The 15,358-nt window shown below is 37.3% G+C and overlaps 1 protein-coding gene across 7 annotated transcripts in view; it reads left to right on the plus strand.

Moving 5' to 3' along the window:
- blnk (B cell linker) overlaps positions 1-15,358 on the plus strand; it is a 21,754-nt gene continuing 6,396 nt past the window's right edge. The window contains exons 1-6 of one of the 7 annotated variants that reach the window (XM_044215193.1): positions 1-200; positions 530-592; positions 4,669-4,782; positions 9,757-9,803; positions 13,583-13,648; positions 14,194-14,240. In XM_044215193.1, the coding sequence (XP_044071128.1) occupies positions 132-200; positions 530-592; positions 4,669-4,782; positions 9,757-9,803; positions 13,583-13,648; positions 14,194-14,240 (406 nt within the window). In that variant the 5' untranslated portion in view covers positions 1-131. Of the gene's footprint in view, positions 201-236; positions 265-529; positions 593-1,240; positions 1,373-4,668; positions 4,783-9,756; positions 9,804-12,970; positions 13,125-13,582; positions 13,649-14,193; positions 14,241-15,358 lie in introns of those variants that run through there. The other 6 variants (XM_044215194.1, XM_044215195.1, XM_044215196.1 and 3 more) reach the window with 6 other exon arrangements.

The raw sequence follows: 15,358 nt of genomic DNA on the forward strand, positions 1-15,358 counted from the left end.
GTTGCTTTAATGAGGTGACCTCCCTGTGTGTGTACTTCTCCCTGTGTTGGAGCTGCGGTGCGTGACGGGTCAGTCTATTACTGTACTTCTAAAAGCACACTCCTGCTCAGAGGTTCCCTGTTGAGAAAAAAATGAACCTGCCGTCCAGAGAGGAGTGCGAGGGGTGGGACCCGGCGCAAGTAGCCTTCTTCATGTGCAAGGTGAGTACAAGAAAAATAGGAGACTAAATAAGGCACTATCAGAAAACCAGTGGATGCTAAGATGGCATGTTGACCTATTTTCTATTCATTTAAAAGTTCAGTAGTTCATTCTAGCTAATAGGGGTATGTGGATCATGTGTAATCTCATGTTTGACTATTTCTCTTCATTCATCATGTACATTTAAAGCTCAAGCAAGTGTCAAAATAAACAGATCATGGCATAAAATGACAGGAAGACAAGTAGTATGGAATTGAATTCAGTTAATCTGTGTTGTTAAATGTAAATGTCAATTCAGGAAACTAAATCAATGTATGTTTACTGCCCTCAGAACAAAATGCAAGAATGTGCTACCACCGTAAACAGACTGAGAATTAATGGACAAAGACTTCTGGTAAGTTACTCCCTCACATTTTCCCTCTTTCACCTGAATGTTATAGAAAATGCCCGTTCTGTCCCTCTTGCAGTTACATAATCTACTAATCCGTTCAGGATTGTATCTGTGTTGTGGTTGTTTTCAGTTTGTTATTCTAATTACATCAAAATGGACAAATCCTCCCAAGCAATTATTATTATGATTATGGTATTAAAAACAGCAGAATAATTACATTTCCTTGAGCTATTTGTGCCTGCTTTGCTAAAAAAAATAACATAAACAACTATAAAACTTATATAAAATCCAGTTTACAATGCCAAACATTTGTAACATGTTCACGCCTCTTTTGAAGTCAAATGTGTTTGCAGGAGTTTGTGTTTTCTTGTTAAGCTTTAGCTGAATCCTAAACCTTTAAAAATGCTATTTCTCGAATAAATTGAGGAATAAACTTTCCTATGAATCTTAAGTTGCACTGCAGTACTGTAAATTTCCAAAGTTGAACAACAGCGGAGAGTTTACAGGATACGAAACATGACTAGTGCAAACTCACTTGCTTGTATTACTTCCCACACTCTTTTTGTGTAATCAGTGGCCCTCCTAATATGGAAGTGGGTAAATCTGCTGCAACTTCTGCTTTGATATTGCTCTCATTGCTTTGTCTCTGAGGGCCTTCCGGTGTTTCTGAGAATCACGCTGACACAATGAGGTAAGAAGAGGTGGAAAGTGTCAGTTTGGGAGAGAGTAAGAACTGTAAAATTCGACTCACGGCTAATGAAGCTGTGATCCCTACTTATTTAAGTAAGTATCATTAAATCTGCTTCAGTCGTGGGGGTTGGGGACTGTTTTAAAAAGGATTTGATGTAGTGAAGTAGCTGGAGCATGGGTTTATAACTTCCTAATACTTAGTATTTTGAGGATCCTAATAATACCTAATACCTTCTGCACATTGGCATGCCTGTAGAAGCATTTATTCATATGCGTCTTTTTAGTGGCCACTTATAAACACTTCTTGTCACGCTAACAAATGAGAGCAACAATCTACTCTTCTATTCATTATTCACTGACCCTGAACTGATTCCATTTTGGGTTGGATATTGCATCAGTGAAATATTTCCCCTATATATCACAGGTTTATTGCCTCTAAAATATGCTCACTGTGGATTTTTATCAGTCAAAATGATTAATGTTTCAGAGCAGAGGCTTTGATGTGCAAGTTACCAGTGCAGATCTGAAAAATACATATACATACAGTATGTGTATTGACTGATAGATCCCATTGCTACAGATCCAGCCAGCACACCCAGGCTCTATTAAGGCCAGGTAAACCCATGCTCGTATTGAACAAGATTCTTTTCACCATGGCTACACAGCTGGCTACACCTACCTTCAGCTTCAAGGCTGCAGAGTCTGACAAACATTCACAGTCATACACTATCAGTTCAAATGTTTGCACCCAGTTGTGTGGACTTTTGTTTGCTGTATTTGATTTTTAGCCTCGCTAGCAATGTCAGTCGGTCAAGTCCACCACTTCATTTGATTTAATCTTCATTTAATCAGGCAGTCTCATTGAGATTAAGATCTCTTTTCCAAGAGAGACCTGAAAACACGAAACATTCACAAGAACACAATCAACAAACAGAATCAATGCAACTACACGATAAACAAGTAGAAACAGTTACGAGAATCATAAAAAAACATCAGATAATAATGCTTTAAAATCTCCAAGGGGAATATAAGACTGTAGTGTGAGGGCAGTTTGCAGTTCATGACATTTAAAAGGTGCGTAGTACCTGAAACCAGTTCTGCAACATTAGTGCATACATGCAGGATATCTAAGATTAGGTAGTTACTGGATCGTATACCGTAGTGACTAGATTTAAATAAGAGAAGAGATGTGAGTTAGTTTGGAAGCTTCAACAGTATAGCTTTATAGATGAATAACTTGAGATGGCTATTTCTTCTTCACTGTGAGGGCCATCCATCCAACCGTGGGATACAGAGAACAATGATGAGTATGAATTTTGTCGTTTGTGATACAGCATAAAGCACTGTGATACGCAGGATTTAGGGCAGCATGACAATAAATAATATCTCCATAGTCTAGGACAGACATGAAGGTTGACTGCACAATAGTTTTACGGTTGGAAGAGACTTTGCACTTAAATATCTCAACAACTATTGAATGGATTGCCATTCAATTTTGTATAGACATGCATGGTCCCCAGAGGATGAATCCTACTGAATCCTACTTGACTTTTCCACCATGAGGTTGACATATGTGGTTCAGAGTGAAATACAGTATATCAACAACTATTGAATGGATTGCATTCCACTTTCCTGCAGATATTCAAGGTCCCTAGAAGATAAATTCTAATGGTGATCCCGTGCATTGGTCTCTAACCTATTCATTCAATACTACAGACATCATGGAGGCCTCATTCTTTCTGTTTTTATCCACACTAACTGTGTGGCTCTAGGAATGGCAATGTCAGTCAGTTGGTCCATCACTTTGGTCCAGACTGAAATATCTCGAACAGCTGGATGGATTGCCATGAAATTGCGTACAGATATTCATGGTCCCCAAACGATGAAGCCTACTTGGTGATCCCCTGCCCCTTACTTTGCATTTGGCGCCACCAGCAGGTTGTCCTTTTTAGTTCTTAAGTGACACATCTCAACATCTACTGAATGAATTGCCACACAACTGTGCAACTGTGCAGACATTCATGGTTCCCTGAGGATGAATGACTTTGGTGATCCCTTAACTTTTCTTTTAGCGCAAAATTTCAATTTGCCCAAGTTCAGTTTGGGGGGCGTGGATGACCAGCGGGGAAAAATGTTGAGCAGATCAAAAGTTGCATGAATATGATGCATGTAGTGACATCAACAAACAAAAGTGCTCTGATGCTAGCAAGGCTATCTTGGCTATCTAACCTAAATCTTTTGTTTAATTCAGTCAAATTCAACTTGGCTTGTTTTATTAGTAGTTTCACCAGAATTGTTAATGATTGATGAAAATGAAACTCGCTTTTGCTGGGGTCGGAGGGGGGGCATGAATTTCTTTCAGCTCCTGAAAGGTGGGCATGACAGAAAAAGTTTGAGAACCAGTGTTAGTTGATGGATTACCTGACCAGTATACTGTAATGAGAGGGCCTTCTGTGTACACAAAGAGTGATTTGTCTCTTTGTCCTTGTACCTTGTCCTTACCACATACTTCACCATGTGTGTTAGATGGAACAGTGTTATTAATCTGCAATCCTCATAGATTTTTGTTTTGACATCTTAGCACTAAAAAGTCATTACTCAAAAGGCATTTGTCAGTTTGGGATTTTTTTTTTGTTGGATTTTCTATTGATGAAGTGAGTTTTAGTAGGTGGCAATCTTTACCTCTTTAACTATCCAGTTCCTCTTCTATTTTTGACCAACAACCTGCTGTTGCCTCTGGCAGCAAAATTTCACTTCCTGTTGCAAGAGCATTTTACAGCAACAGCAACTAAGCTTTGATGTTTTAGTGTAGGTCGAATCACTAATGTCTTACAAAGCAGAGAGAAACAAAACATATTTACTTACCTTAGTATTTAGTTCGTTTTACTTTAAGAACGTCAAGAACTCCTCCACTCAAAAATGGGTTTTGCTAACAATAAGCTTAGATGTTTGTGCTTCACTGTGCAGAATGATGTATGTGCAGAATTTGACACTAGAAGGCTGTTTTTGTATTATCTGAAGGGGGAATGTTTGTCTTTGGTCACCTTAAATCAGAGTTTAAGACAATTTTGTGACATCACAACCAGTTTGGAAGTCAATCATGGTCCAGTATGGAACTTACACAAGTGTGATATGGAAACCTCCAGTGCTCATAAACTGAGAATAGACTTTTCAGTGAAATAGGAGACATCTTGTAAATGAACGTTTTGTGGAAAAAAAACATATCAAACACCAAATATTATTTAAAGGAGAATATTTTTATATGTCTTAAAACATGTCTGGAGGGGTTCTTTAAATTTATAATATGTCTACACCAATACCATGAAGACACATTTCTGAGAATTTATTACACATTTATGGTCACAAACAATTTTCTCAAACCCATGTAGGGGAGCAGTATGCCTTCACTGCAATCGGTCTGCCTGAAAAGCAGCAGAAAAGGAAGGCAAGGCAAGTTTGTACAGCACGTTTCAACAACAAGACAATTCAAAGTGCTTTACACGGTAGGAAGAATAATTGTTTATGATAAGTTCTGTTTGACTCATCAGTAACTCAGCATGTGTCTAAGGGCAGAGGGGGCCTGTACTGTGGGCTCTGAATGTCATCCAGCGAGTGTGCTGCTGCTAGGCATTGCCTTTGGCTTACTTACTGCATATTCATATGATGTTTATACAGTAGATGGAGCAAAGATCATAAAAAACATCAAGTAAATATGCACAAGTAAATAGGCAACACGGATCTATACTGCGCTCATAAGACAACATCGAGCTCTGCCTCGAATGCACCTCCTTCACATAACTACAGCATCTCTTCATCATTTAGTGGTAAGAATGAGCAGTGAAAAAACTCAATCTAATTCTGTCTCACTGGTGGGTGGCTGTATACTACAGTGTGGATGGGAATGGCAGTCAGTCAGCACAGTGTAGATAAAGGTAATCTCCATCTTTTTGATGCCATGTTCGCTCACACAGGTAGACAGGTTAAAAGAGATATGTAGTAGATCAAAAGAACTGTCAGTCTCTATCTCTGTGACGCTGCCTGTGTGTGGCTGCTGCGTGAGGAAGTCACTTTCAACTTCTGTGCATGACATCAACACTACAAATAAAGGCCACTCAAAGTAAAGGACAGCCTATCTGCTCATATTTGGCAATATATATCACATGATTACTTTGTTGTTGGTATCAAACATCTACAGTGGCATGCTGATCAATTATGTGTGCTAACAAAGAAGGTTTATAAAATGTATATAGGCTATAGTTAAAAAGAGAGAGGACAGATCTAATTTTCTGCAGAGATTAGGTGCTAATGTAACTGTAGCCTTACTAAATCTAATTTTAATTTTGACACAGTCCCCTTGTAATGGATAATGGAGAAAACAGAGCGCCTTAAAGGAGAAAAACACCTTTAACCAGAATTAGCTTGTTACACTTGTGATTTTACTTGTGACATTTAGTGTAGATTTGTGAACATGTGGAAAGTCTCTCACCTAACGACAGTCATGAGACCTTGCACAGCTGCTGGGAAAGAACCAAAGGTAATTTTGTGGGCATGTAGCTGCGAAGCTGTTCTCTCGATCGTGAAATGAAACTAATTTCAAAGAAAAGCATTAACAAATGTTATATGCCTCAACCTCTCCCCTTGTTGTTTGCTTTTGGGTGAAACTCTGATTTCACACTGACAGAATTCTAGCTAAAGAGCTGCAAAATGTGTGTACTTTCCAGGCTGTGTGCCTTAAACTTTGGCAGCTGTACCCAGAGTGTTTGGGCCTTAGGTCATCTTACCCATCATCTGTAGAGATGTCTGAGAGCAAAGACCTCTTTGAACCTCAAGATCTGTTCATTGAGAATATGCTGGTGTTTAGTATACGGAGCATATTACAGTAGGTTGTTTTAGGTACTGTGATTTAAAGCTGCTATGTGTAGAATTTACATGATTATTGTATCTTTTAAATTATGTCGATGGCATCGTTTTAGACAAAAGAAACAATCCTGGCAATCTAACCCTGAATGTATTTTTAGCCATGCTAGTAGCGTAGCTCTAAGGATGGCAATGTTTGTCTGCCAACTGGTTGGTCCACCACTTTAATCCAGACTGAAATCTCTGAAGTCTCTAAAATTATTGGATGGATTGCTATGAAATTTGGTGCAGACGTTCGTAGTGCCCAAACGATGAATCCTAGCAGCCGGTCAAATATGTAATATGTCCAATACTTTGGTTTTGAAATATCTGCAAAACTATTTCCACTAGCCTTAGCTGTACTTTGTGTTAACTGCTAATTAGCTAATGTTAGCATGTTGACACACTAAACTAAAATGGTGAACATGGTAAACATTATACCTGCTAAGGAACTGTTAGCATTGTTAGAGCATGTTAACATTTAGATCAAAGCACAGCTGTGCCTAAGTATGTCCGCACAGAGAGGCTAGCCTGACTGTAGACTCATAGTCTTGCTAATACTACAACCGGATGGTGCCAGTATCAGAAATTCTAATATTCTGGTGGCTTTAGAGGAAATATGAAAAAAATATCTCTAAGGACCAAGAAAGCATTCATTGAAATAATCTTCAGCTCAAAGTTTGCCATGCACATTGCTATTTACACAATACATACACAATACAATGTGAGGCTGCTTGTAGAGCTGTTGTGTCTCATTTGAACAAGCACAGACACTCCTATAAATAATTCAATGTGGGAGCAGTGCCTGGGAGTATCCACTGGGGCGGACTATTTGATATTTTATTCAGTGTCAAAAGGCTAAGTCTGATTTTATACTGATACGTTTTTTTCTCCTGTAAGCCAGTGGGATGATCAAGTGTGTATCTGTGAGGCCAAGGTTCAGTTCTTTGAAGGAGGTAAAGCCTTTCATATTAAGTGATCTCACTCTCTGATTTACAAATGATTAAATCACAAGCTCTGCTTAAACGGCTTTCACTATACTATGGGTTTATTCCTAGAGGTAATAAATCCTTTTGTTGCACCAAGGTTCCCATATTCACACACTAAGGTAATGTGCGCTGCATTATCAAGCCCCTGCCTGCTGTGGAATATCTCATATAAATCATAAACAGCTTTGAAAAAGTACTATATAATCAACTATAAGGTTGTTAACAGTACATCATTACACTTGTTTCACAGGAGACTCTGCAGATAAAGGCCCGCCATACATTATTCATATCTAAATTAACTAGCCATATTAGACTAATACCTCATACATTAGCCTCTTATCACAAGCCTCTCTCTATTTGTTCATTTGACATCTTACAAACTTAAACACGCAATATCGGAACTTTCACAAACAATTGCTGTGGATCTTCGTTACATTACGACAAATATAAAACAGAAAAGAAACGGCGCAAGTGACGACCCGGAGCAATGAATTCTGAGAGAAGAGGGGAATACATAATTAAACAGGATTTGTTGCATATTTTATGGTAATCATTTCCTTTCATTTACGAATCACAATTGCCTTACTACAAAGCAGACATTAAATGCAACAAAAAAAATTACATTGCAGCTGGCAGCTGGATAAACTTTTTTAAATATTTGACGATTCATGAAATTGTGTAATATGGTGTTGGTGTGTTTTTAGTTAGAGGAGCAAGCTTTTCACCTGAAGGTCAGCAGTTTTAATTCACAAAACTAGGGAAACTAGTGTGTCATCAGTTCTGTGCCCTTCATGATGTCGGTTCACGAACTGTTAACTACCAGTGTGTTTGTAAATCACCCTTGGTTACAGTGCTTCGTTCAATTAGCAACATACAGTACATAATACACAATAAAATAGTTTTATTTTAATCTCCCATCCTTAAGCATTATACTATCTTTGAGCCCTTAATCAGGGCACCAAACCCCAGCAACTTCTCCATTAAGTTGCTGCAGAATCTGACCAGCAATACTGACAATTGACAAAAAGATGGAAGTCCTTCTAGGTATTAATATATGCATTTATGTAATGTTTGTAACCATCTCAGACCCTGCAGCTCCTATGCTGTATGTATGTACTAATAAAATGATTTCTCTTGTTTAGAAATAACATGTGGGTTACATTAGAAAAACAAACTGTGCTGTTGAAATGGCCTTTAGTGTTTTGCTGCCATCTGCTGTTAGCTATTTGTACAGCAGTTTTTTACAATTGCTAACTCACATCTCTCCATACTGAGTTCATTTTTTCAAAACCCTTCACCAATTTCTTCTTAGCAATGCAGACATTTGATACACATCTCGGAATCAACTTTTGTACCCGTACACTGACAACATTTGTCTCCCAACAGTAACACTTTTTTTTAAACCATTATTTTTGGGGCATCTCTGCTTTATTTGATAGTGATAGTAGAGAGAGACAGGAAAGGTAACAGTAACATTTTGTTACATTACAATTAGTGTCGCTATTGTCTTTGTAAAAGTCTCTTTTATTTATTTATTTAGCATAAACCAAGATTCCATTACAACAACAAGGTCACTTTATTGCATGGATTGTGCTACCTTATAGTATTTGTTACAGAGATGAATCAGGAATGCTGGAATATGCTTCGATAAGCTTTTTTGTGCCATTTTTGCAGAGTAATTCCATGTGCACAAAATGAAACTGAAGTAATTCCAATAATGTATGTAATGCAGTACAAAACTTTGCATATTCACTATACATGTACATACAGATATAGAAATACAACAGTGCTAGTCAACCCTGTCTTCTGCATTTGGCCACAAGTTCTCATCCACATCACACCTTGCAATACACCTGGGAAAGGATGTTTTTGCATATCTGATCCATCCCAGGCTATATTCAGCAGATATGTCCAGACATCCAGCATTCACTGAGAGGAACATCCGATCATGTGGCTGGTGGTCATAAACTTTTCACCTCTATGAGGAAAAGAATTCCTCTATGAGGTTGAGGAATGGAGAGTAAGGTGGAAGGAAAAGTGACACCATCCTGGGAAGGGCTGTAAACCACCAAACGCCACATCGTCCCATACAATTACAAAATGTTCTGGATTCCATAGAGGTCATCAAGGAATAAAAATAGGTGTTCAGTGTGTGTCCCAATTAGGAGTTTATGCATTTTTATTTTTTTTATTTCTTTTTAGTTATGTTAGGTTTTGAACATAAATTTAACAGTTTTGACCATATTATGTAAACATGTGCAAAATGGAGTGTAAATACATAGTTTTTAACTAATTTCATAGTGGTTGTGTTTGAGTGAGTCGTGAAATTTGAAAGATGTGGTTAATGAATGCATTTTCTGTCAAAGTACTGAAAAGTGATCCACAGTTTAGTCCACAAAGACTTCTGCTGCGCTGACTGTGTGAAAAGTTTTGAAAAAATAAACTCGGTATAGAGAAATGTGAGTAATTGTGAAAAACTGTAATACAATAACTGCTCAAATGCATGTATTTAGTAAAGGTGACATACTTGCAGTATCATCTCTGCTATAAGGAATCACAGTCATTTGTGCTCTGTCTCTGATGCTTTCACAGAACCTGTCTGACAGTGACATGAGCAAGTTTAGTCTCATCCACCGACCGTAAGTAATACTTTTAGACCACCGTCATCAGTCATACCTTCTTTTCTTCTTATCTCCCTCCCCCCATTCTTTGCTTCTGTTATCTCCTTTTTACCTGTTGCCATGAGAGTAAAACATTTCAGGAACACTGAGATTATTCACAAAATATGGAATGATCTTCATAACCATTGGGATAGTCAGTTTATTATTATTATTAATAATATTACTATTATCAAGCAATGAATTCCAAGTGGAGGTAATGTGCTTTATGCCTCAGTGTAATACAGTATATAAAAACCTACATACTACCTTGAAATTAAGAGGATGCCTCAGAAATAAAATGTGTTTTGTGTGTGTGTGTGTGTGTGTGTGTGTGCATACAGCTGGATTTATGTGTTTGTAGAGAGGTTTTGTATGCCTGCCTGCATCTGCACGTGTCTGCATGTGTTTGCTCTTGTTTGTGAGGTATGTTCCCGTTTATGTATCCCCATGTGTAAGCGTGTGTGTGTGTGTGTGTGTGTGTGTGTGTGTGTGTGTCTCACATAAACATGTCTGACAATATTAAAGTGAAATCAGTCAGTCAAACTATAACTTAATTTGCAATATGTGTGTATCAATTCAGTTTTAATAAATCATTATTTTTAATATTTTTAAAATAATGTATTTAATTTTCATTTTTATTTAATATATATAATTGATATACCATCAATAAATTTAACAATAGATAAATACAATGAAAATACATCTTCATGCATCATTACTACATCATTGAAAATGCATCATTACTACAAAAATCAAAATGGAAATGAAAACTTTATTGGGAAAAATAATAATACTGAATTTCTATTTATGGTTAAATACAAGCTTAAATCATTCAAAACAATGGGGCAAACTCCCATGTTTATATTTTAATTCTAAAGTTTTCATAGTGTATTTTCTACTAATGTAAAAATGAAAATCCATTTCCAAGTCCATTTCACATCCAGTGGATTATGCTTTCGAGAACACAGAATTCTTTGTTTGTGTGTTTGCTTTTTATCTAGAAACCCCAAAAAAACATATTTAATAATTTTCATTAAAATTTTCATTTCTGGCACTAATGTTGCTAATATGCAAGTGGAAACTGAATTTTAATTTTGTTGTTTACCCTGCACAGATATAGCAAATAAAACCTTTATTAAATTGAGTAATTTCAAGGTGGTATTGTCAGTCATGGGCTTCCACACTTGTTTAACCAGGAAGTTACACATTACTGCTCTAGCATGGAGAGTTTTCACTGGTCCTCATAGACTGTAAAGTCAATGTAGACTAAATTGATATTTAAAAAAACATTTTGAGAGGATTTGGAGTCATTGCTACACATATCTCAGCTACAGAACTGACTTAGAACTGACTTAAAATGTTAATCACATATAGTACGTCACTTACTATATATCACACCATTTTCTACTATCTCACATAGCCAGGAATAAACCAGACTTTTTGCCACTCATTCTTTCACTCAGTCTGTGACATAGTAAGGATATACAGTGCAGCTCCAGAGAATGTAGAATATAGAGAATGAACTGCAAACCACTTAGTGAGGTAACAGGAGATTAAATTTGTCATAGTTTGAGGTTTTGTCGTGTTTCCTGTTTTATTTTGTAGTGTGCTCCTCTCCTCGTATGTCTTGTGAATTTACTTCCTGTCTTTGTTTGCTTTCCCTCCAGTTTAGACTGTTGGCCCCACCTTGATTGTTTGCACCTGTGTCTCGTTGTCTCACTTACCTGTATGTAGTCCGGGGGTTTTCCTTTGTTTGTTGTTGGGTTGGTGCCCTTGTCATGTGCATTTTGGTTGTGCTTTGGTCATGCATCCTGGCCTTTGGTTACCTGTAAGTTTTGTTTGACTGACTTTGTTTCTTTGGACCTTGCCTGTACTGTGGATTTTTGTATTTTTTTTTCCTGATCCCTGTCAGATTTGTTTGCTCGTTGGACTTGTTCCCTGTTTTTGACTGTTGCCTGCCCTAGGCCTGTGGTCCTTCCCTGCCGTTGTTTGCAGCCTCCATGTTCTCTCCCTTATCTGCAAAGCTACCTCCCTGTTCTACCTGCCCCGCTACACAAGCCAGTTGCCTTTCCTGTTCTGCCTGTTACGCTACTCAAGCCAAGCCAGAACCTACGCTCCCCGTCTCCATCCCCGGTGCCTTGCCGCTCTGGAAAAGCTCAGATCCCCCAGTGATTGCTTGCAGTATATAATAAAAACTGTTGCTACCTCATCAAAGTACCATTTCCTTGTGTTCTGCATTTGGGTTCTTAAACTGTGCTACATAACAAAATTGGTGACAAGAGTTTAAAGTGTCCCCAGTGGTTTCACATTAATTTCCAACTGAGCAGCTCCAGACCAAGTGGTGACTAAAGGCTGCTTTTTTTTCCCCTCATCATGACTCATACACAGTTAGTTCCTTAAAATTCTCAAACTGTCTCAATTAATTCTTTTCATTCTTGAATGACATGGCCGTATCTCACCGCAGACAAATTCATGGTTTCTCCTCATCAGCTTTAAAGCAGAGATTTATTTTGCAAAAAAATCCCCATGGTGACCAAAGAGACACACACTGTAGTGGATCATCATGCCAGCCTAACAGGAAAAGTTGCACACTCATGTTCACCCTTACTTACAGAGAAAACACTTACAACATGGTACTTTCCATGACACACCACACATGACCCTACACATAGACCTGTTTTAAACCCAACATGAACCCAACTCACATTTACTCACCAAGATGTCACTTTAAAATACTATAGTGAAAATGGTGTACAGCAGTGACATTGGTAATGATAATATCTCTTCTGAGGAAGCTTTTAAAAACAGTGGCACAGTTCTTTGCAGATGATGGAATGTTAAGAAATTAAAGTCAATAGAGACGTTTGTGTGTGAAATTGTGGCAAGTGCATGAGTGACCTTGGTTAAAAACTGTTCCAAAACATGCCCCCACTAACTTGAAGGCCTCTTCCAGTGACCTCATTCAGGTGATGTATATATGGTTATCAGCAGCAGTTAAAATGACAGTGTCTAGGTGGAAGTGGAATTGAAGAGAGTCAAGATGAGTGTGTGTGTATATGACAGGGAGTGGAAAAGAGAAGTGGGGTTTTTTACAGAGGCTGGCTAGAATGAAATCCCTCCCTTCTATGACAAAGACATGACTTGTAGCCAAACACAGTGTTCATTTATATTCCTGCAAACAATCTGGCAGCACAGACGCAATGCATGAGAGGAATGAGGCTCAAAAATGTAAACTCTTGGATTAAACATGAATATGGATACGTTAGGTAAACTCGCTGCTCCTGCCACAGCAAAGATCCGGTAAGAAGTTCAGTACAATATCACTTTTTCGTAATACTTTTTAATATCCAGAAAACTGAGTCTATATTTGGCTCTTTGGACAAAAACGAAAACTCAATGTCTTACATTTTTGCAGTATAGTGTCAGTAAAAGCATTATGTTACATGTGTTAACTATCTCCACAAGTAGCAAAAGGGTTAAAATGTGTAAAAGCCATGTAATTGTAAGCATTTATTTTTAATATAAAAATAGATGCTTTTACCATTGCATAAATCAAAACATATAAAATATAAACCATGTCAGATAGTAGAGAAATCTAGAGAAAATGACAGGTGACCAATTTATGTTAATAGTGCAATTGTCTTTCCAAAATACCCTTGTAAGCTGAAAAATAACAGAAACTACTTGTGTTCAGCTCATAAAATTCATTTTCTGAAGATTTGTTTATGAATGACAAGGCCGAATTCTGTGTTTTCCAGGCAGCTTCAGAAGATCGTTCAAGACATCAAGAAAAATGATGGCAGTTTACTGAATAAACTGAGAAGGTCAGTCTCTAGAATTTCAAGATCTTCACTGCACTACACGCTAATGGAGTGGAAATCTATCAGTCTAAATATATGTGTATTGTTAAGTAGTCGACAAATCTCTGATAGGTCTGGGGATCTAAAAATGTATGCATCAGTGGATAACGTCAATTCCTCTTTCACAACCGTTGGAATAAGAGAAAGACCCACAAACCAAAAATAACTTAAACAGATGGCTGTTCTTTCACTTTCCTTTCCTGAAATTTGTCCCCTTAAAGCACCTAAGGATAGATACTATAATGATACGTATTACAGAACCCATCTATTCTGGTAACTATGCACGTCAGTCTGCTAATTGTGTTATGTAAATGTAGACCATTGACAGATTTACTGTGTCTGACATGTGTCTTGCACCAAGACAAAGTATTATTAGTCAAACAATTCTACTTTAATCATTTAAATCTCAATTCATATCTTGTATTAATAATAAGGGGATGTGTTTACACTCTCAACTCACTAAGTCATTTATTGCCTGCTGCTGATGTCAATATCTCTCTATATGGCAGACTGAAAAGCAAACCACTTCCAAAAGTACCTGCAAGAGATTATAGAGGTAAGTACTGAATAATTATCACTAGTTGCACAAGAAGTGGTGTGAATAAAGCAGCAAGTATAAATCTCTGTCTCTAGATTCCAGTGACGCATGGTAACAAATAAGCAGTTTTTAAAAGCTTTTATTATACTGAAAAAGAACACAGTTGAGTGTTGTCCTGTGTTTGATATACAGATATCCAGAACATCTTTACTCAAGTCGGTCTTGTAACAATGCCAATATGTACAGTACACTGAAAGAATTCTAGCTGACCATACTGGCCGTAAAGACATCCCTAATGCACTTCCAATTTGAGTGATTCACAGTTTTCATTCTATGAGTTGGCCAAATCAAGTGGATATCTTTCGAAGTTACAGTCTTTAGTACAAAATTCACTCTTTGTGTTACTATCCCACCGCCGAAACTCAGCAAGGAAACATCGTAGGAAACAAAGAGAACATTTTGTACTAAAAGGAGTGTAAGATGCCCACTTGCTTTGTCTAAATCAGACTGATGAGGCCTCATATTAACTTCAGCTGAAGCTGGAAAGTATTTTTGCAAAGAGCGGGGACTGTGGATTTTGTCCCCCATCACTTACATTGGAATCGTGTTACTGTAGGAGGTGAATCTTTTAACATCCACAATGGACAAGAGGAATTATTACAGTGACCTATAGCTCTTTCAGTGTACATATGGGCATGTGAGTATTGTTTTAAGATGGACTTTTATAAAAAATAAAAAAGAGTGCAGAGAAGTTGGGAATTTTATAACCCAGTCTTTCATAATTGCAAATCAGCAACACATGTATATAGGAGAAGTATAATCATTTTTCTCCCCACACAGACAATATTACATTTTTCAAATGTGGGAGATCAACGTGATTGATTAAAAAGTACCATATTTCCTTTTGAAATGTAGTAGAAGTATAAAGTAATGTAATGTAAGTAATGTACAAATAATGAATTACAGTAAATGTTCTTAGTTACTTTCCACTCCTGCAGAAAAAGAATGTCTGTTGTAATAATTCATGTAATAATTACAGAAAGAAACTAAAAATCAACGATCTGAAGAAAGTTTACATTTTATTTAAGATTTTCATCTTATTTCACTAATCATGGAGATGATATCGTATATTGAGA

This window comes from Siniperca chuatsi, linkage group LG11 (genome assembly GCF_020085105.1).
Source record: "Siniperca chuatsi isolate FFG_IHB_CAS linkage group LG11, ASM2008510v1, whole genome shotgun sequence".
Taxonomy (NCBI): Eukaryota; Metazoa; Chordata; class Actinopteri; order Centrarchiformes; family Sinipercidae; genus Siniperca; species Siniperca chuatsi.